Genomic DNA, 21255 nt, shown 5'->3' with positions numbered 1-21255 from the left:
TGCATTAAGTTTCACACCTGCCCACAAACTTTCCATTATTTCACTGATAATTAGTGCTATTTAACACCCAAGCACATGAATAGCCTAGATTCACTGGGAACCAACGGAAAGTTGTTTGTCCAACTTGACCTTCAGTTAGCCTGGTAAGAAGTCTTTTTAGGGTCAGCAAGATTTTTTTCCTTCAAATTAAAAGAAGCTGGAGAACATCTACTTACTTGTGAAGGAATCCTAGTTACCTGCTGAATACATTTTTTGATCTTTTATTTTTAAAAATTTCAAAGAACAGTTTAATAATCAATTTTACGCCCTCCAACATTTTCTATGGAAGTTTATCTTTGAACAGCAAACATCTGAGGGAATCCAGCCTCCTTACAGTAGCCATGACTGTGCTCAACCTATGTATACTACATAAAAGCTTAAATTCAAACTGAGTTTCAAAGTTTTAGGATCAGTGCAATCACAACCATGTACTTGCAGCACATGTAGGCGTGAGTAAAACACAGCTACAGAAGATTATGCAAACCCAAGTGTCCTGAAGGCAGCAAGTTATGAGCAGTACTGAGGCTGAATGCCTGTTCGTGTCATGCTCGAAGACTTTCTTGCTCCATCAAGAGATCATCAGCCACCCAGATACAGCCATGGATTGTGGGCAGCCAGGGCATATCTGCAGGAGACAGCGCTGCCCTTCCAAGCAGCACAGGGAGACGAGGCATTTAGGAGTGCACTGGGCAACTGAGAACCCCGTCAGCTCACCCTGATCTTAACCAAGCAACATTTTGGAACTTAGCATTGATCTAAAACATGTCTGAATTCACGTACCATCTGAAATGATCTTTTCATGGTTGCCCATCCCCAATTATTCCTTAAGTTAGAAACGGGTTAAACTGTTTCCTGCTTAAAATTGGCCTATATATTTCACTTTACGTTGGAAGGCAGGACAAGAGAGATACCGAGACATTTCAATTTCTTGATCTTCATGGAACACATTAGTTTTAAGCCTTCACACCGCTATGGACCAACGAAGATAGAAGCACGAATCCATTCTGAAATTGTCCAACATTTTAACAGAAAGAGCCAGGGGAAAAAAAAAGAAAGCCATTTGTACTCTGAGCTTTGACAGCATTCATTACTGTTTTGATATACAAGTCTTACTCAAGGCTACTGCTCTTTGTGCTTTGCAAATTAAACTCTACAGTAGTAGATTAGGCTGAAGCTACTGGGATGTCATCACAACTAAATGAACAACCTACCACTGGAGCATCGCACATTGCAATAACTGGATTATCCCAGTACCATCATTTATTCTGTTCATAGTACTGCTTAAGAATTTAGTCTAAAAGAACCCTTCAGAGCTCAGAAATCTTAGTCAATACATGGTCTTATTTATGATGCCGGAGAAAGGCTCTGGTGCATTTAAATCATTACTAGCTAAGCTCAGTCTGGACTCAGCTGTTTCTCTAAGCAACAAGAAAGTCCATGTAAATACAAATGATCTGTTCTGGTTGCCGTTCTCTGAAGAGACGGAAAACAGGACCCGTGTAGTCTTATTACACAAAGCATTCGGGTCAGATTCCTAGTATTTTTATAAAGTAACACCAAAGTTTAGGTGCTGAAAGATTCATATTCATTTCATAACCATGAGTCTAGCCAGAAAGCATTAGCATTCCTATGGCTGCCTCCATGAAGTCACTGAATAGCTTTGCATGTCCTCTTCCTCATCCCGACCCACACCACAAGGACGACACCTCAGAGCAGTAACAGTACTGGCTTCTGGTACAGCTTTACACCCTTGAAAGAGAAGTTTAAATTTCCATGAAAATAATGTAATGTGCAATGAAACACGTGCTTAGAATCCTTTTCAGGCATTATTTGCAATGGAAATACAGTAAAGATTTTTCTGATGTGCTTAAAAAGCCACACAACACCTAACTAGAGGACTAATCACTTGCAATCTTCAGTACAAGTAAAAAAAAATAAAGTCTCATTACTGCCACTTCTAACAACAGAACTACTATCAGCAGATACTACCTGTATCTAATTAGCCATTTTACCAGTTTCTTCCACTGAACTGAATGCAACAGTTTTTAGCACTAAAAAAATTAGTCAGCTTTCCTTGGTCAGAAGGCAAGTCCTTAGGCAAGATGCTTGGGAATAGTCTGGCTTCCCAAGAGTAAAACAGATAAGGATGCACCAACTCTAAAACACAACCAAGATCTGTTTTGAGTCCAGGTACTACAGTCCCAGGTAGCTGCACTAAGCAACAAAGCTAGTTTTAAGGGAAGGTAGAAATTAGCAAGGATTTGATTTGTGCTTTAAAGTTACGGAGAAGATTCAGTAGATGATGAAACAAAATAATATAATCCGTGCAGCAAGTTTTACTCTTTAAACACCTACAGAGTACACCAAACCTGGAGTCTCTCTCGTCATCCAAGTGACAGAGGGATTTACAGTGCTTTAAAGGAAAACAGGCTTTTCACTGTGCCTTCTGTTGAGACCCTCCATGTCACTCCTTGAGGACACAGACAAGAAATCCCCATGAACTGATTTATTAATTTCTCTACTACATAATCTGGGTGCAAAAACTGGATGTTTGATCAAAGCCTAAATTATAAGGGTCAATAATTGTCCAAAGCCTCTCAAAATTCCTACTATATCACCACAATAACATACCAAATTCTTCTGAGCTCTCTTAGAATACGAAAACAAATGGAAATTTGTGTGGATCCAGCACGCTGGTCAATGATGCAACTGCTCCCAGCTACTCACTGCCAGCAGGAGGCTTTCAGGCCCAAAGCTCTGCCATCTAAAAGGGCTCTGGGAACGCTCCTCAATCTGCTGTTGGCAAAAGCACTTGAGGTAGCTTAAACTTCCCTCACCAGCTGCACACCAACAGCCTAGATTCAGATTTCTAGATTCAGCTGCACCCGGGAAAGAAGTCACTGATCTCACTTCAAGTCACCATTTCTTCCATCTGCCAGCTAAACTGTTCCTGTGAGCTTCCCTAGACATGTTTCAATTAGATAGGAAAAAAACAGACCTACATCCTACACAGTCTAAAGTGAAATGTTCAGAAACTGCTCCCAATAACAGCTCAGCTAACAGATCAGAGCGGGTGACAGAGGGTGTCAACGAAAAGCTAAGGACATGTCAATATGACAGCCTCTTCCATACAGGCAGATACGTGCAAGGAATAAATCTGTTTATATCCTGCTCTACTGTAATATGAAGTAAAAAGTGTTAAGATTTCTGTTAGTGTGAAGTCAAAAACTATTAGGCTTCACTTAGCAGAAAATGTACTTCTTCAAAGTAAGTGTGGTATTTTAACTGCTAGCTGATCATACAAATCACTTTTCAGAAAAATCTGAAATTCAACTCTGGATTTTCGCTAAGAATGGTAAGCTGGGCCAAACCCAACTATGACAGCTTCCACGTTTGTGCCTTTTAGAGACAAATATTTTAATTATAGATTAAAAAATATTAAAAATTGGTGTTAGGGAAAGGATAGAAACACAAAACCTTAGCAGCAGGTGAACAAAGATGAACAATTTAGTGTACAGATGTTTATGCAGAAAGCAATAGCTGCAGAGAGAAAATGCCCTATTCTCTTCCTGAGATCAATGACCAAGAATGGAAAAGAAGCCTTTGAATGAGCATCCACAGCCATGCTCCTCAAACCTACAGTTTGCTTCATCAGTCTGGACACAGGCATACAACAACCCAATATAATATGCTCGGAAACTTAAATTTTCTGTATTGGAGAACAGCTCGTATCACAATGTGTTGCAGTCTCATAATACCTGCATTAAGCTGATGGAGATCAACTTATGCACAGGAATGGCAGTGGAGGCTCTCCTGTAATTAAAGCTGCTGCGCTCCCATAAATTTGGTTTCAGACATTATTTCCTCGGAATGACTCCCTCAAAAAGTTTTAAAATCATATTAAGATTATAGGTAGGCTGAAAGTCCAAATTTTCCAACAATATTAAACCAGAATCTGTTGCTGATTTATGATCTCCTAGAAATAGAGCTCTCAGGAAATCTCCTAACATTGCTATCAATCCGCCACCTGAAAGTAAAGGCAGCAAAGGATTTCATAAAACATACTTCGACGGGCTTGCATAGATGCTACCTATGATCGACAACAAGCACCACATTAAGGCATTTGCAGATTCTTCTTTCCTATAAAAATAAAAATAGTGTGAGTGACCTCATTATGCAGGTCCTGCGGAGCCAAACAACTCATCTTCCCATTATTAAGAGGCTCAATTTGGAACGCACCGTTTAACAAAAGCCCCTGGGTCATTCCTATCTAACCACTACGATGTGGAATGTACGTGGGAAAACTGCCACTGAAAGCTTCACCGGGCTCCCAAACCCAAACATTTCTGCAGCACTCGCGGCAAACGGTGCCAGGGTCACAGAATACTCACTACTCCTGTGAAAACTCATTAGACATCACACCCAATGATTATAATATTTTGTATTTACTAGCTATTGCTTAGCTCCAAACTGTAAGAAGAATTAGAACTTACTGGAAAATTCCAGAATCCGTGCACTTTACAGTAATTTGTTTTTTAATGCATTAAATCCACACACTTTACAGCCAGTTTGTTTACAGGCTAAAACAAATCAGCATATCCAAAGGTGCTAATATTTTTTGCTAGTGAGGTTACAGCACAGAGGTACGTGGCTCATCAAAACTGAGTGATGCTGTCAATATGTTCAAAGGTTTTTAAAAATTGAATCTATGCTGCGCTGCAGCCAAAGTTTATATGGCTTGACGAGTTTATATGGCTCACCCCTTCGGGACACCCCATAAGAAGTCCCACATACCCCAAAGAGACAAAAAAATGCAATTCTATCAAGTACTTTTAAAAGCCTAAAATACAGCGCCTTGAAAGTTGACACGTATTATCTTATTTTAGGGGATGTGGCACTACGTTTCTTCGTCAAACTCACCCTGGGGAGAAGTAAATATCTGAAAGTGGTGATACAAGGACATATGAACTTAAGTTAACCTGTGCTACTGGCTAAACTGATGGCACCCTTCAACTCAATTACACACCAAACACACACAATATTTATGTTTTCTATCCAGCGCTATACCTAACGCAGTTCACCTACAACGTCCAGTTAGTTTGAAGCGGTTACAAACAGATTTTAAGCAGGTAGTAATAAAGACTTCTGTACGGCATCTATACTGAAACATAAGCAATGAAAACTTAATACAACTTGACAGAAGGAAGAAAAAAGCATACGACAGAATTATGTTTCAGACAAGAAATATGATTAATTCCTGTCATGTGTGTGCACGTATACAGAAATACAAAAAAATCACAGAACCACATCAACAGATTCAAGTAATTCACTTCTCCCAAAGCTGGAAAACCCTTAACAAACCAACCCGGCACACTGCACACCCCTCAGAATTACTGACATTTAGCCATACCCGTTTTTGTTCAGGAGAAAAGCTGCAGTTGATCTTTATAGCAATTTACAGCTTTGTAAAATAAAAAGTAGCAGTGAGTAATGCAGTTGCAAGTGCTACATTCTTACTACATTCTTGAGCTTCCAATGTTTAAGGCACAAGAAGTCTTTATGTTATCTTTATCACTCGGGCTTTTTTTTTTTTTTTTAAATTTACAGAGTACAAAGCAGGAATTGCAGATTTCCTACAAAATACTCAAACCCTGGAGACCACCGTATTTATTGTTTAAAAAAATGATAATACCCTTTCTTTTAAATCAGCCTTGAGGCGATAACATTATCACTTGTAACAAAAGCAAGACTGTCAAAGAAAACACGTTTCCAGTGCTGTTTCCTTCTCCTGAGCGGCAAATTGTCTGAATAAAACCTCCTGAAAAATAATTTAATTTCACTATTTTATTTTTGTTGCTTTCACTTCCACAGTAAAGACGCATTTCTAACCCAACGTTTATGAAAAATGAAAAATACCGCACTGTGAGACTGCCGTCATCATGCCCTCTGCTTAGCATTCAGGCAAGAAACATGTGTGACATGCAGCGCAGCGTAGAAGTCGAGGCGGAGAGCAATCCCGTTGCAGATTGCGAGCTGATGCCTCATGGCAAAAAACGGCTAATCCCAAATACTTTGTAGAAAGTAAATAAAAAAGAACAAAAAGCTATATCCCTTAGCCGCGTTAGGGTCAGATCTCTGTCACATCAGGCTGTTGGAAGAAGGGCACGATTATTAAAAGCCAACGAAGCCACCCAAAAGCCACCGCGCTTCTGCAGACCGCGCTGCCCAGCAGGCCCCCGGGGGCAGCACCCATGCCCCCTCCCGCACTGACTCCCCACCACCTTCCTCCTCCGGCTGTCCGCAGGGACCACGAGGCGAGCGGCGCCCGAGGGCACCTCAGGCACACCTCAGAGCGCCCCTCACCGCAGCCTCAGCCCCGGGCACGAAACCGCCTCAATTCACCTCAGCCTCAGCGCCGCGCTCCCCTCATGTTCTCCTCTCCTTCCCGTACGAAGCGAAACCACTCTCCGGCGCTGCAACCCCGAATTAAAGCGTTACTCAGAGCGGGCTGAGGCACTCTGCCTCCCCTCAGCACCCCCCGCGCACAAGCGGCACCCCCAAGGCCGCCCCCCGCTCCCTCCCTCAGGCGCCCCCCGGCCGTGAGGGCGGCGGGCAGGTGCGCGCAGCCCGCCCCAACGGCCGCGCCCCTCCCCCGCCCGCCCCAACGGCCGCGCTCCCCCCCCCCCCGCCCCCGCAACGTGGGCGCGTCCGCTCCCCCCCCCCCCCCCCCCCCCCGCCCCCGCTCTTTTCCCTTCCCCTCAGCGCAGCGCGCGCGCGGCCCGGCCGCGACCACTCGGCCCGCGGGGGAGCCCCCTCCCCCCCTCAGGGAGCCCCCCTCCCTCGGCGGGCCGCTTACCGCGGCGGGTGCCCTCCCTCAGCGGGGTGCTCCCCGCGGCGGCAGCGGGCTCACGCACGAGGGGCGCTTAACGCCATCGCCAGCCCCGCCAGCCGCCTGGGTTCCTCCTGCTGCCGCGGCGGGGAGAAAGGCCCGCCCCCCCGCCTGAGCGCCGCCCAATGGCCGCGCCGGACGTCTTTGAGTAACGGGCCCGCTGGCCAATCAGCGGCGCCGCGCCCGCCTCCCGAGCCGCCGGACAGCGGCGCTGCTCAGCGCTGAGGCGGGCGCGAGCTCGCCCAGAAGACGGCGGCCAATCAGCGGGCGCCGCCGCTTTGACGGACAGCCGCGACCACCACCAGGAACCTCGCTCAGGCGCGGAGACCGGCAGCGCAGCGCCCTCCCCCTCTCTCCCGCATCCCGGGCGGCGATAGCCCCTCCCCGTTTCCGCAGCCTTCCGCGAGCCGCAGCGGCCCCGCAAAGGCATGCTGGGAGATGTAGTCCCTCACCCCGCCCCTCCCGCCCTTTGCGGAGCGTGCGCGCTCCCGGCTCGCGTCACCTCCGGCCGGCGGCGGTTTGAGCTGGGAGCGCGCGAAGGGCGCGAGGAGCCCGTGAGTGGAGGGGGGGAGGGGCGGGGGCGCTGTGGTGGGGCCCGATCGTGAGCGGGGGCTGAGCCCCCTCAGGGGTCCCGCCCTGCTCTCGGGCCGGGTTTGGCTCGTAGCGCCCCTAAAGTGCCTTATCCAGGCGGTTCGGGGCGGTTTGCGCTTTGTGTGGTGTTTCCTGACGGGCTGCCCGAGCAGATGAGGGCGGCCGGGGGTGCTCCGTGAGGCGAAGCTGCCCCCCCGTGAGGCGAAGCTGCCCCCCCGTGAGGCGAAGCTGCCCCCCCCCCGAAGCTGTGTGAGGCGAAGCTGCCCCCCCGTGAGGCGTGAGGTGAAGCTGCCCTCTATGTTAACAAATGAAGGGTTGCCTCCGAGGAACTGCCACAAGCAGGCTCCAGGAGGTTCCTGGAGTCCATCGAGGACAGCCTCCTCGCCCAGGTGTTAGACAAACCTACCAGAGGTTTGTCCTGGTTTGTCACCAGTCTGCAGAGCTCATTAAAGGGGTGAAGATTGGAGGCAGCCTGGGTTGCTGGCAACTCTTTGAGGATATTTTCCTTGGGGCACAAGAGCTCTCTATTCCTATATGTAATAAATCAAGCAGGGACGGTACGAAGCCAGCATGGTTGAATAAGGGTCTGCTGGTCAAACTTAGGCAAAAGAAGGAAATGCACAGATGGTGGAAACAGGGCCGTGTGCCCTCGGAGGAGTACAGAAACACTTTCTGGATGTGCAGGGATGGGATCAGGAAAGCCAAGGCACTGACAGAACTAAACGTGGCGAGGTATGGGAAGAATTACAAGAAGGGGTTCTACAGGTACATTGGCTGCAAAAGGAAGTCTAGGGAGAGTGTAGTGCCTTTGACAAATGAAGTCAAAGAACTGGTAATGACAGATGACAAGGTAGAGGTACTTAACTTCTTTGCCTTGGTCTTCACTGGCAGTCAGGCTTCCCACATCACTCGAGTCCTCTAGGCAGGGGCTGAGGGAGCAGAGTCCCTCCCACTGTAAGTAAAAAACAAGTTCAGGACCTCCTGGCACAACAACTGCAAGTCTATGAGCCCTGATGACATGCATTCAAGGGTCCCGAGGGAATCAACAAGCCCAAGTGCAAGGTGCTGCACGTGGGTCGGGGCAGTCCCAGGCATGAATACAGACTGGGAGAAGAGCTCCTTGAGAGCATCCCTGCGGAAAGAGACTTGGCGGTTCTGATGGATGAAAGGCTCAGCATGAGCCAGCAGTGCGCATTTGCAGCCCGGAAGGCCAACTGCAGCCTGGGCTGCATCAACAGAGGAGTGGCCAGCAGGTCAGGGAGGTGACTGTCCCACTCTGCTCTGCCCTTGTGAGGCCCCTCCTGGAGTGCTGTGTCCAAGTCTGGAGCCCCCAGCACAAGAAAGATGTGGGGCTGTTAGGGCGAGTCCAGAGGAGAGCCGCAAAGATGATCAGAGAGCTGGAGCACCTCTCCTATGAAGAAAGGCTGAGAGAGTTGGGCATGTTCAGCCTGGAGAAGAGAAGGCTCCAGGGAAACCTTACCGTGGCCTTTCAGTACTTAAAGGGGTCTTTTCTGGATGGAGGACTCTGTACTCGTGTAGGTAATGATAGGACAAGGGGGAATGGTCTTAAACTAGAAGAGGATAGATTTAAACTAGACGTTAGGAGGAAATTCTTCACTCAGAGGGTGGTGAGGCCCTGGCACAGGCTGCCCAGAGAAGCTGTGGATGCCCCATCCCTGGAGGTGTTCAGGGCCAGGCTGGATGGGGCCTTGGCCAAACTGATCTAGTGGGTGGCATCCCTGCCTATGGCACGGGGGTTTGGTACTAGGTCATCTTTAAGGTCCCTTCCAACCTGAGCCATTCTATGATAGCAGTCAGCTATCACAAAACTGCAGTGTTCTTGAAGTTCTCATCAGTCACCCGGCCTTCTGATAAAGAAACCAACACCTGCTGCTATCTCGATTGGGGTCTTAGATGCTCACCCTTCCAGCGGTACAGAGCAAAACAGCAGCAGCAGTGACAGATATTTTTTTTTTTTCCAGATTTTTTTGTGTGTGCTCTCCTTTTCTTTTATTAGTATTTATGCTGCTCTTTTCCCTTAGTACTTACTTTTCCAAATTATTTATGAATTCATTGAACTCAGTAGATGCTGGAGCAGATTCCTTTGAAATATTGCCAATGTCATGTCTCTTACGTATAAAGGGACTGCTTGCTTGCATTTTAAAAATTACATTTTAAAATCATTACTGTATAAATATGCTAATAAAATTTATTCCCTGGTTAATTTTGAAGTCAACTGCATCAACCAGTTTATATGTGCAGTCTTGTAGACCCCCCTTCAAAAAAGCCTTTAGTAGACTTGAAAGATAAGATTCGCCTTTACAAAAGATACGTTGACCCACCGCGTAGAGAAGGACTTACCCTGATGTTCACAAGTTCTGCATTTCGTAATTTTTAATGACTTTATTCCCTATAAATGAATCATGTTGTCATTCCATGGATCTGCGTTATTACTGTTTTTAAAAAGCGTGATCACTTACCACTCCCTAGTCGTGAGATACTAAAGCCATTTTTGATGAATAGCTACTATTTTTAGTAATTCAGCCACTTCAACCTTGAGTTCCTTCAAAACACTTGAAGGAACGCTTGGATTTTCATTTAGTGTTTTTGTGGTTTTGATTTGTTAGTCATGAAGCTTCTGTAGCTGCTGTTTACTCGATGAGCCTCTGAGTGAAAAGCTTGGTCTCCACATCTAACCTTTTAGGTCTATTTTATCTAAGAAAACTAAAGTTCCAGACTTCGTGATCTAGAAATGTGAGAGGGTTGTCAGGATGCATATTACAACGTGTCAGGGACACACCAGCAAATGGAAAAAATAACAATTAGAGAAAATGTGTGCACTAATCCTTTCTCTCTGTTCTTAGAGCTTCTGAATCTGCAATGGGTAGAACAACAGGCGTGAACTGGTCGTCTTCCTTTCAGTGTACAGCCATGTTTCTGCTACACTGTCTGACTTAAAAATTGGCTTTGGTTTGTTTAAATTATTCAATGAAATTACTATGATGCTATTCATAATGCATCTGTCTAAAAACAAAATACAAATGACTACCACTACCGCAGTAATTATATACAAGGCATTGATTTTCGGTTTAATTATTACTTTAAAAGATCAATAAAAGTCAATTCGCTGAAATTCATTTGTTTCACTGCCTTGTTTCATCATTGTTCATTCCTATTTTCTATATGCCCAGCATAAATCTTTCATAGGGTCAATATGCCTTTCGTAGTGTCTTCTGCAGCTTGGGATATCAGAATAGTACTACAGGCATGAGTATTGGCTGAATGTGGGTTCTTAACACTGCTGGTGTTATTCAGAAATCATGGCAGAGATTTTTAAGTCTTCAGCATATGATTCTTTGTATAATCATTAACAAGTTCATGTTAACAATAATTGCAATAATTTGTAAATGTGGGTTAGAGCTATAGGACGGTGCTGTTATTACAATAGCATTCACTGCATGTGGATTTCTCTAATTATTTACCTACCCTTTAATTATTCACCATTCATTTCATTATTCACTTAGGGGAAAAAAAAACAACAAAGAAAAGCTTGTACATGTTTGGTAGCTAGTGCTTTCTGCGTTGCTGTTGGTACTTAAGATAGATCTGCAAAGTCGGTTTTAACTCATTTAGTGACTCTGATCCAGAAGCATTTTTTAATAGCATTACTACATACCAATGAATTATATGTGCTTTCTCTCTCTAATTCAGATTTATACATATGAAACTGCATTTTTTATTCAAGGTTTCGGAAGAAGAATCTTGTCGTAATCTAATTCAACAGGAGGTTAGTTATGTTAACATTTCATTTTCATATTGTCACTCACCACAAGCTGTGTAGCAAGTCGATCGAAAGTGTTCATTTTCTCTGCTTCTGTATAGAAAGGGAAAATCATCACAGAAAGTGAGTCAGAGATGTTGCTTGGTGGTGAATCACAGAGCTGAGCACTGAATGGGTCTGTCGGCCCACCAGTCATCCAGCATACTCGGGTAAGGCTGGCACTACAGGAATGTTGTGTTTGTTTTTGCCAGCAGTCTTGAAGCGCATTCATCAACTTTTAAGGAAAAAAAAAATCAGTCTGTGGAAAATACTGTAACAGAACTCTTGAAGTGATTATGATTGATTTCCCAACAGTTAGAGCCGAAACATTTCTGTTTGCTCAACCGAGAGATGAAATGAGTGTTTACCAGAGTTTTACGGCTTCTTGTCTGTGCAGTGCATTGCTTAGAGCAAGCTAGAGGGATGCCCTTCTCCATTAAGCAATGTTCAGCAATGGACATCCACAGAAGAGCCTTGATACTGATTGTAGCACTTTTATCCGCTGTTCAGTGTTCCAGGAACCCAAGGTACAAGAATGTCGTTTCCTTAAGGATACGAGAGAGATCCCACTTGCAAAAATGGGAAAAAAGCCACAGTGAATAGTGTGAGGACAGATGACACCGTATGTCTGTTTTGCAAAAGAAACACAGATTTCCTTTCCCTATAACTGCCACGGAGTTCTCATTGCTGGGTGAATCACTTGTACGCCGCTGGTGATTGACATCAGGTGTTCTAGACCCTTAAGTTAGGTGAGCTGTTGAAACTATAACCATACAGAAGGCCTTAAATGAGTATATGTCCATGCACACACAGCTCTGTGACTCCAGTTTGGACCATTGTTCTCATCCACGTCTTTCATGCTTTATATGTTACACAAAGGATAACCAATCAGCAAGAATATGGTCCTTAAAAATAGATTCTGTGGTAGCTAGATAATCTGATACAAAATAGAACCAAATCCATAGCAATAGTAAATACAATCCTTAGACCTCAACTTTGAGTGTTGCTTGAAATCTTAAATTCCAATTCAGATGTGCTTGCTTGTTTCCTCCCCCATTCTCCAGCAGAACGACGCATCAAAACAGCTGTGGTTACTCACCACGTCGTTGTAAAGTAAGTGGTAAAAGATGCCCAAGAAAGTACGGACAGAAGTTCCCCGGTATTACCAGCATTTTCTTTCCAGCTCTCTAAGTGTGATGTATTTCTTGATAGGTATGCCTATAATTCATCAGATAACCAAAAAAGCAATTACTCGTTTTCAGTCTGAATGTCATTAGTCTGGCCAGTGGTGCCAGTGACAGGATACACCAAAATCCTCATTTTTTCAAGGGCAGTGAAACGGTTTAGTGGGTTTACAGAACAATCTGGTCCCTTTTTGTGTACGTCTGTTCACAGAGGTTTTTGTCCACAGTACTTCAGTACTACCAGATTTTTTTGCTACAGAAAGGCAAATTCCCAATAACTTCTTTTTGCTGCTCTTTCTAGTCCTCCCTCCTTTTCCTTTTTTCTTGGATCTTTTCCCTTTTTCTTTGGATCGATTTTAAGACAGTCTTGGCTTTTGGACAAGGCAGGACATGGCTGGCTCAGCAGCGGTAGGTGGCTACGGCAGTGGGTCTGTGAGTTCCACTCCTGGATCCCCAGTGGGGTCGTGCAGCACCACGGCCAGAGTCTCGCCGCACCATGCCAGGGAGGTCTGGTGGCTTGGGACATCCCACCTCACCAAATGGAAAGATTTCTCAGTTTTAGTAACGTAACGGCCCTTGGAAGATGGAGGTGTTGGTACAGTTGTGCCAGAACAAAATCCCAAGCTCTTTCAATTTACATTACGTATTAAAGTAGAATCACAGAATCATAGAATATCCCGAGTTGGAAGGGACCCGTAAGGATCATCGAGTCCAACTTCTGGCACCGCACAGGTCTACCCAAAAGTTCAGACCATGTGACTAAGTGCACAGTCCAATTGCTTCTTAAATTCGGACAGGCTTGGTGCAGTGACTGCTTCACTGGGGAGCCTGTTCCAGTGTGCGACCACCCTCTTGGTGAAGAACCTCTTCCTGATGTCCAGCCTAAACTTCTCCTGCCTCGGCTTAACACCGTTCCCATGAGTTACTCGGTTGTGCCGCAGTGCAGTTAGAGCTAGATTCTGTTCACTGAAGAGAATGTAACTTCAATTGGTAGAGTACACATCAAGTTTTGTAGCTAAAAAATCATAGACGGAATTCTTTAGGAAAATAGAGGTGCTCTTTCACCGTGGCATATAATTCTTTTTGAATCAATCTGTTTTCCTTGCCAGTACCCCAGAACATTAGAAGGAAACTGTTGCAACCTCTGTTTTGCATAATCTTGCTTTAGGGTGTTGATTACTTGAACCACCTGCATTGTCCTCAGGTCTGGCTTACCACGTAACTAGTCAGCATAAAAACCAGATGGTTTAGTCCTGCAGATCTTTGAAGTGAATGGCCATGTAGCTCAGTGCATTTCTTACTGTGCATATAATGAATCATTAAATTCACAGGAAGAATCATTCATCATACTCACCAATTCGTATCTGACTTGTTCTGAAGTTGTTTCAGAAATATATCAATAGAAAAGAATCTGGGCACCACATGTTCTTACAGAATTTTGTTACCGAGCCTGGTAGTATGATATCTACTGTTGACAATACAAGAGGCATATTTTGCCTGATACTTTGTGTTCCCATCATAATTAAGGTCCCAATCCTCACACAGGCTGTGAATCCAAAATAAGATAATTAGGCAGTGTGGGGTTAAAGGCTTTTCCTCTACGCTTTGATGTAAAGGTTTGTTCCTTTCCTCGCGTTTAGTTGGTGTACTGCTACTGAGCACTTTTTTTGAAGTTATAAGAGAACAAAAGCTAGGATTTCTTCTCCAACTCTGTTCCCTTGGACAAAAGTGAATCGAGTTCATATTTTTAGTCTGAAGCACATAATGAGAATTGGCATTGATTAATTCTGTGGTTTAAGATTTTATTTCTGAAGGGAATAAAGTTTCTTTTGTTGTTTTAGGTTTCTTGTGTACACCCAAACAGTGCTGGTCAGGTCCACCTGAGATCACTTGTAGCCAAACAAGCCAAAAAATGAAAATGAATCAATTTTAGAAGAAAAGAAAAAAAAAGTAATGTGTTTTCAAGGACATTGTTATAAAAGAAAAATAAAGTGTATTGATAAAACACAATGAAACAAGTCTGATACCAAGATCTCACCATCTTTCTCTAATGATCTTGGCGACATTTTTGGTGTTGAAGACAGCATTCTTCCTCCACCCCTTTCCTGAATGGTTCTTCTTGCAACTGACTTCTCATGGGCAAAACTCCGTAGCCATACTCACATGTTGCCATGATCTTTTTGGCTGTAAAGAGAGGTACAAAGCTCTACTGCCTGTCTCTCATTCTAAACTGAGGCAGGCTGCTTTGTGGCAAGTTGGTTTAGCTCTTTATTTCCATGCTAATACAAATGAAGTTGTGCTACTTTGGAAATGGGAAGGATGTTTGAAATGTGGGGATGTTTTGGTTGGCTTTTTTTTTTTTTTTTTGGTGAGGGTTATTTTGCGGAGATTGATGTTCCTTATCAGTCAATTCAATGTACATTGAATTACAACAACTTTGTGACTTTGTCCTCCTTAAAAAAAAAGTTATCATGCTTTTGGTTTTTTGACCTTCATAGTTACTAATTAATATGGTGATTCTGGTGGTCTTAATTTGCAACATGTTTTCTGTTAATTAAATTGTCATGTGTGACATCTGTGAAAAGCCAGGTGTTTAGTTTTTTTTGTAAAAACCTGTGTTAGCTTTAAGAAATAGTCAACTGGCTTGTCTGAGCGTTTCCTTTTCGTTTCCACCTAATGCTATTATTATAAGGGTAACTTACTTAGATATCAAGTATTTCAAGTTATCGTTATTCTGTGAAGCTTTATTCTGTAATGTGCTGCAGACCTCTCTTTTAAGTTAGATATCTTTCTGGTTTTGTTTCCCCTAGGCTCAACATGGCTTGTATGTTCCAGGAAACACCTACGCTTGAAGCTTCTTATTCTGAAAATGTCGATGCTAAGCTGTCCTTTTTACCTGAAAGACTGAGAAAGAAACTGCTTCCTTTTCAGGAGAAAGGCATCATATTTGCACTTCAGAGAAGTGGCAGGTAAAATCCTTATTCTATCATGTGCCAAACAGAATTATTCTAGGTAGCAATAATGCATGGTTACAAAAGCTATGCAAATACAGCAACACTTAGGAGAGTTATATTACAGATTTTTTTTGCAAACTGTAAGATAACATGGCTTATAATGAGGTGTTTCTTCTTCTTCCAGAGGAGGAAGAAATATTTAATAGTGCAAAAGAGGCTTGTAGTGTCAAAGATCTCCTCATATAAGAGGAGGTTGCTATCAGCAGGACCATCCTTTTTGTCATGTTAATGGAGAATTCTTAAAATAAGTTGATTCACATTTGCTTCTGTAGTTCTTAATGGCGTGGTAGAGCTGTTAAGAGAATGACTAACAGATCTTGATGCATCTGTGTGGTATTCTATTTTAAACTTGGTACAATTCTGGTATGTAATCAGGGTGTTCTGGAACTCACTGAGCTGCAACAGCAGAGCAGAAGACTAGCAGAATGCTCGGTTAGCAAGTGCAGCAACTGATAAAAAAGGCATTTGACAATTAGGTACCTGATAAATCAGAAAAATAGTTTATGCAGCAGAGTCTGTAAATATTTTGCTGAGTAAGAGCATGTTACTGAGTTACAGGGATAAAGAAGTGGGAAGGGAAATGCTATTTCTGCTTTATGAATTTTCGAATATCTAGGCAGTTGCAGCCTAAAGTTATGAAACTGCTGTATGTTGTTCTTTTGGGACGTAATGACATCTGAGAGGTCTAGCACAAAAGAAACAGTTTGGGCTTAAGTTGTGAGGAAGGATGAAGTTAGTTTCTGATAACCTCATCATCTTGCTCAATACGAGAGGCTTTGGGCCTAAGAGGGTTGCCTGCTACTGTTTGTGATGCTTTTGTAAGAGATGAGAAATGTGCATGCCCTTCTCTAAAAATTAAAAATGGGAAAGGAAATATTTCTCATCAGTCCCTGCAGTTATATGGAACTCCCGATCGAGTCAAATTTTCTCTGAAGTATTTCACTTTAATTCTATTCATCTGGCCAAAAAACTTCAGTAATGGTAATATTTCTGTCTTGTAAGCCATCTATTTTAGGCTGCCAGAGTAGGTAGCAGAGTAGAAAGATGGGTCCAGCCATTCAGGTGCAAGCTTGAATTTAAAGCCTGGGATTTTAAAAGCTTTATGCTGTGTTGTCATTAACTTCTCTGTGACCACCAGTCATGTGAGGTACTTCGCTGCTGCCTGGTGTAACTGTGAGGGTAAATGCATGCAGTTTTAATGGATCACTAAGGCTTGGACAGAGTAGACAGCAAAGTCTGTATTTGAGTTGAATTTAATAAATTCAAAGCCTTAGGCTATTATATCTCAGTTGATCTGATTCTAGTAAGGGGAAGTGAAGTTTATATCATGTGTAATAGAGGTGCATTTGTATACACAGTGAAATAACACAAGAATATAAATGTATTTATTGTCTTTAATGTTAATTACTATAGGCTAATGGATGTATTTGAAAGTGGCATAAACCTTTGCAGCCTACCATGTAATATACAGGTTCCTCAGGAAACTGTTTAACTGTAAACTTTAATTAAATTTTTCTTTCTTCTTCCTTGAAAAGAAACAATTGCCTGCACTAAGTATGTAGAAAGGTTTGGAATGACCGTCAAAGAGGGAATGAGGCTGTTTTAATTAGGATTAAGGGCTTTGCTTTTTTTCTTTTCTTGAAGCCTGTCATTAACAAAAGATTGAGTAATATGGCACTGATGTTTTTACTATGAAATGGGTATGAATGTATTTTCGTCACGAGCGTAAGAAATCTCATTCACTGGCATGGCAAGTTCTATCCAGTAGCTGGGTCAAACTGAGGAACAGTATGCACGCTCCCAGCCAGCCTCTGTATAAAGTGAAATGTGTTATGTCAAACTTTCCTGAGCAGTATTTTTTAAAAATCTGTCTTTTGCTCAGGCAGATCTAATTTTTTTTTGTGTCCCAAAACAGAACAAGAGCCTGTGTTGCTGCTTGTAGCTGAATTTTCTTATTAGTGTGTCAGCCCTTGGCTCACACAAATCTCTCCCTTTTGTGTACTCCTTAATGATTTAAACCTTCTTTCACTATTTCCATCGGTATATTTTAGCAAGGTCTGGTGCTTTTCCATAAAAGTGTCTTTTCTAATTTTAAGAATATATAAACCTAGGACTTGAAGTAAGCAATATGTGCATCTGGGCTTGTCTTTCTTCTCTCGCTCAGGCTGTGCGCTCCCTGTGCAGCCATCACTTAATCCATGCTTTGCTGTAGTGGCAGGAAACTGGTGTAGAGAAAGTGCTCTACTGCTGGCTGTAGACATTCGGTTCGTGTTATCCTAGGTTAGACAAGCTCCCAGCATGAAAGAGGGACTTACTAGAACAAAAAAAAATTATGATCTTGGATGAAATGCACACTCCGAGACACTAATGGGGCAGGGATTAACCTATCAATTCCCCCATAGTTTCCCTAATAAGATAAATATGCTGTGGTGATTTGTGCTTTTGATTCAATGGTAAAAGGGAAGCAGGAGAAGAAGCAGACAGATCCTGTTTGTTTTTTTTTTTTTTCAGTAAATGCTTCAAAAGCTTTGTCTAGAGCAATACATGCTGCCTAAAATTTTTCTAGGAAATAATAAAAATACAGTAATTCTAGAGCCAACAAGACCGTATCATTCAAAATATGGTAAGATACCTTTTAGCTGACAGAAATGCCTTAAGAAGCCATAGAGTTACTTATTTTCATTCCTTAGTAGAGATTGTTCTTCAGAAGTGCATTTGGGAAGAGGTACCTAGGGATGAAAATCTTTATTCATAACCTGAAACATTAATGTGTAGAAAAGAAATATTCAGTGTGCATGCAAATTCCATACCTGAAAGCTATTTTATTTGTTTTTTTTTTTTCTTCCAGGGAAACTAGCTTAATTTTAAAACATCGTAAATATATATTTATATATGTTATTTACTTTATTTAGGTGAGTGAACTGTCTATAATTATACTGTAAAAGTTAGAAGCTTGCTATTATTTTCAAGTTATGTCTCTTGCTGCTAACATGTATAAACCATATTGCTGAATACTTTACCAAGTTTTATAATAAAAATTGCTAGCATGTGATTTGCAAACATCATTTTTAGCATTACTTCCCTTGTTGACGATATCTGAAGAAGATGCCTTCGGACATACAGATTTTTTTTCCTAGAAACGTTGGCAGAACAATGTGTTTAAGCTATCTTGCTTGTGGATGAGAAAGAAGAGTTGTTTACCACATATGAAATAAGCTTTTCTGTTATAAATGCATGCTCAAACGGTTTAACTAGGATAGTCTAGTTCCCTGTTCTGCTTTTTTCTCCCTTTCTTGTATATGGTTCAATGGGTACAAGTGCATTACCATTGTAACTCCTTTTCTCTGACAAGTAATATTTTTTAAAATAAAAGTTTTTATAGATGTTGAAATGCTTATTGATACTTTTGCTAATACCTATATTTTATTCCAGTTGTGATTCATAGATAATTTTTGCTTTTTAATGCTGCCTGTAAAAGTTTTAGAGGTAATATGTTAACTTGTGTGTTCTAAAGCATGTGATATTTAGTGTCTTATACGTGATGGCTTAAAATTATTTGAGTATAGTTACAGTAATAAAGATGCAACGTGATATGGGGACTTCATATCTGGCATTAAGAGCTATCTTTTTTAATGAAAAGGTATTTGTTTCATTAGGCAGGTCATTTAATAGCGTAATAAAGATTGTTATATTATTTAATGTTGTTTTGGATAATAGGCTACAGAAAATCATTGTGATAGCAAGTTCATTATAGAACAGTGTCACCTAGTATAATCACAAGTCAATTGGCTGCAATTCAAAATAGTATTTTTATTTTCCATTGACTTTGTCTCTGAACTCTACCAATCAACACAGGAGAAGCACTTATTTTAATTTATGAAGAATTAACTATATTTTTGGCTCAAGAACTTTTATCAGTCTTCATAGAAATTAATTTCTTTCTCCCAGGCTCTCAGAGTAGACCAGAAAAGCAAAGGCTCAAATCAGAATTTTCTCAAGGCTTATGAACAAGGCTAAAAGGTTCTAGCTCCAGTTCCTTACAGGAAAGGTACAGTATATACAGTCTGATGAGGTTTTAGTTGTTGAATTGTAGAAATGGTAGCTCTTGGGTAGGAAACAAATAGAAATTTTAAAATTCCTGGTCATGGAATACAGGTTTGTAGGGTCAGGAATTCCTGATACATGTTATATCGAAATTCTTGGCCAAATTTCTGCACAATTTTCTTAAACTTTCTAGGACAGTAATAAGAAGGGAAGAGAATGCACGGAAACTGAGTCTGGATGTGGCAGCATCCAGTAGACTAACATTTTTTTCCCTTGAAATCTCAAATTCTCAGAAGTCCTTATTCTGAATCTGCTTTGTTCTATTTCATTCAACCCGCCAGAACATAACGCTATAGTCTGCGTGTCTGGTACATTGGGTGGGGGTGGAAAGGTTCCTTTTTATAGAATTCTTCAGAACACGAGGGAGAGGTTATCTGTGTTAAGGTTTCTTTGTCTAGACTCTGAACAAGGAAGCCTCAATCAGGTTAACTCTCCTATATCAGCCATTGAGCAGCATGAAGGATATCATTTCCGTATGGTTTGAGAGTGTAATGGAGATAAATTCCTAGTTTTTGGAATTTGATATAGTAAGAGAAAACGTTTGGTCTACACTTGTTTCTACGCACGTTTTAATTACTGCTAGAACAGCAGACCCTTCTCTCTTTTAGTTTTGTTTGTTTATTTTTCCTTTTAATTCTTAATTTTTATCATTTTTAATTTGATTCTGTATTTTATGTTATCGTTTCTTTCCCCTTCTGTATACTGCCACTGTTGCTTTTTTTTTTACCAGAGCTTTTGCATTGCTTTGCTTTAATCTTTATTACTTTTTGATCCATGACTACTGACTCATTTGCTTTTTCATTGCATTTCTTTGCTTCAGTTTCTTATTTTTGTTAGCAGTTATGAATAAAAACTCTGGAGAAGTAAAATATTTTCATCCACTTCCATTTTGAAACACTAAGCTTAGATGCATGTACTTGCGTTAGTGTCTGCATCTGTTTTTTCTGTCCTTTGTTTGAGAGGTCATAGATTGGTCAAGTCTGTATTGTGATTAAATGTGTGGCCAGCTGCTTTTTACTGTTTTCTAGAGCCATCTCTTTTTCAGAATCAGCTACATGTTTCAATTTAACACTTATCAAAAATACTTTACAGAGTACTTCTGGACTGTCCTCTAAAAGTACTTCTCAGTATTTTTCTTGTGGAAGCTGTGGCATAGTTATTTTCAGTTGAGTTTTGCCTTACAATTTTCATCTCTATTACTATGTCTTCAAAACACGATAGTGTATTAGTGGACTGAAGTTTTTAGTTCCATTTAAGTAAGTTGCATAAAACTTAAATTTTTCTGCCTTTAGGAATTAATGGTTAATGTTGTCATTGCATAAATTGACAGAAGTGGTTGACATGGAGAGTGTGCATTTTATGGAGCTATTTAATCATTCTCAGTATGTTGTACCTGACACTAACATTTGTGGAGAACGTTTTTAAGAAGAATTTTTCTTCAAATTTTACTTATATTGGGCCACTTGGGTAAGAATAACGTGCTTGAAATCTGAATGAGAGTTTTGACTGCTGAGCGCATAATGAATGTCATTCTTATGTGCTGCAGGTAAGGATGTTGAGTTGGCGTAATTACCAAATACAATATCTGTTAAGGAGTGCAAATGTTGTAGTATC

At 41.8% G+C, this 21255-nt stretch overlaps 2 protein-coding genes across 21 annotated transcripts in view; one reads left to right on the top strand and one right to left on the bottom strand.

Moving 5' to 3' along the window:
* R3HDM1 (R3H domain containing 1) overlaps window positions 1-6653 on the bottom strand; it is an 80246-nt gene extending 73593 nt beyond the window's left edge. For 4 of the 14 annotated variants that reach the window (XM_048062747.2, XM_048062749.2, XM_048062752.2 and 1 more), the window contains exon 1: window positions 6442-6652. The gene's annotated coding sequence lies outside the window, so the exon portion shown is untranslated. Of the gene's footprint in view, window positions 1-6441 lie in introns of all 14 variants that reach the window. The other 10 variants (XM_048062750.2, XM_048062755.2, XM_048062760.2 and 7 more) reach the window with 5 other exon arrangements.
* Window positions 6654-7373: 720 nt separating this feature from the next.
* The window catches only part of ZRANB3 (zinc finger RANBP2-type containing 3), a 50013-nt gene continuing 36131 nt past the window's right edge, over window positions 7374-21255 (top strand). Inside the window, exons 1-2 of one of the 7 annotated variants that reach the window (XM_048062766.2) lie at window positions 7374-7482; window positions 15334-15492. In XM_048062766.2, coding sequence (XP_047918723.1) covers window positions 15341-15492 — 152 coding nt within the window. In that variant the 5' untranslated portion in view covers window positions 7374-7482; window positions 15334-15340. Of the gene's footprint in view, window positions 7483-11264; window positions 11307-11372; window positions 11510-13963; window positions 14720-15053; window positions 15217-15333; window positions 15493-19485; window positions 19586-21255 lie in introns of those variants that run through there. The other 6 variants (XM_013186451.3, XM_048062765.2, XM_013186446.3 and 3 more) reach the window with 6 other exon arrangements.

This window comes from Anser cygnoides, chromosome 6, assembly GCF_040182565.1.
Source record: "Anser cygnoides isolate HZ-2024a breed goose chromosome 6, Taihu_goose_T2T_genome, whole genome shotgun sequence".
In the NCBI taxonomy this organism is placed as follows: Eukaryota; Metazoa; Chordata; class Aves; order Anseriformes; family Anatidae; genus Anser; species Anser cygnoides.
The sequence above is the reverse complement of the archived record's forward strand: the minus strand, read 5'-3'. Positions and strand labels throughout refer to the sequence as shown.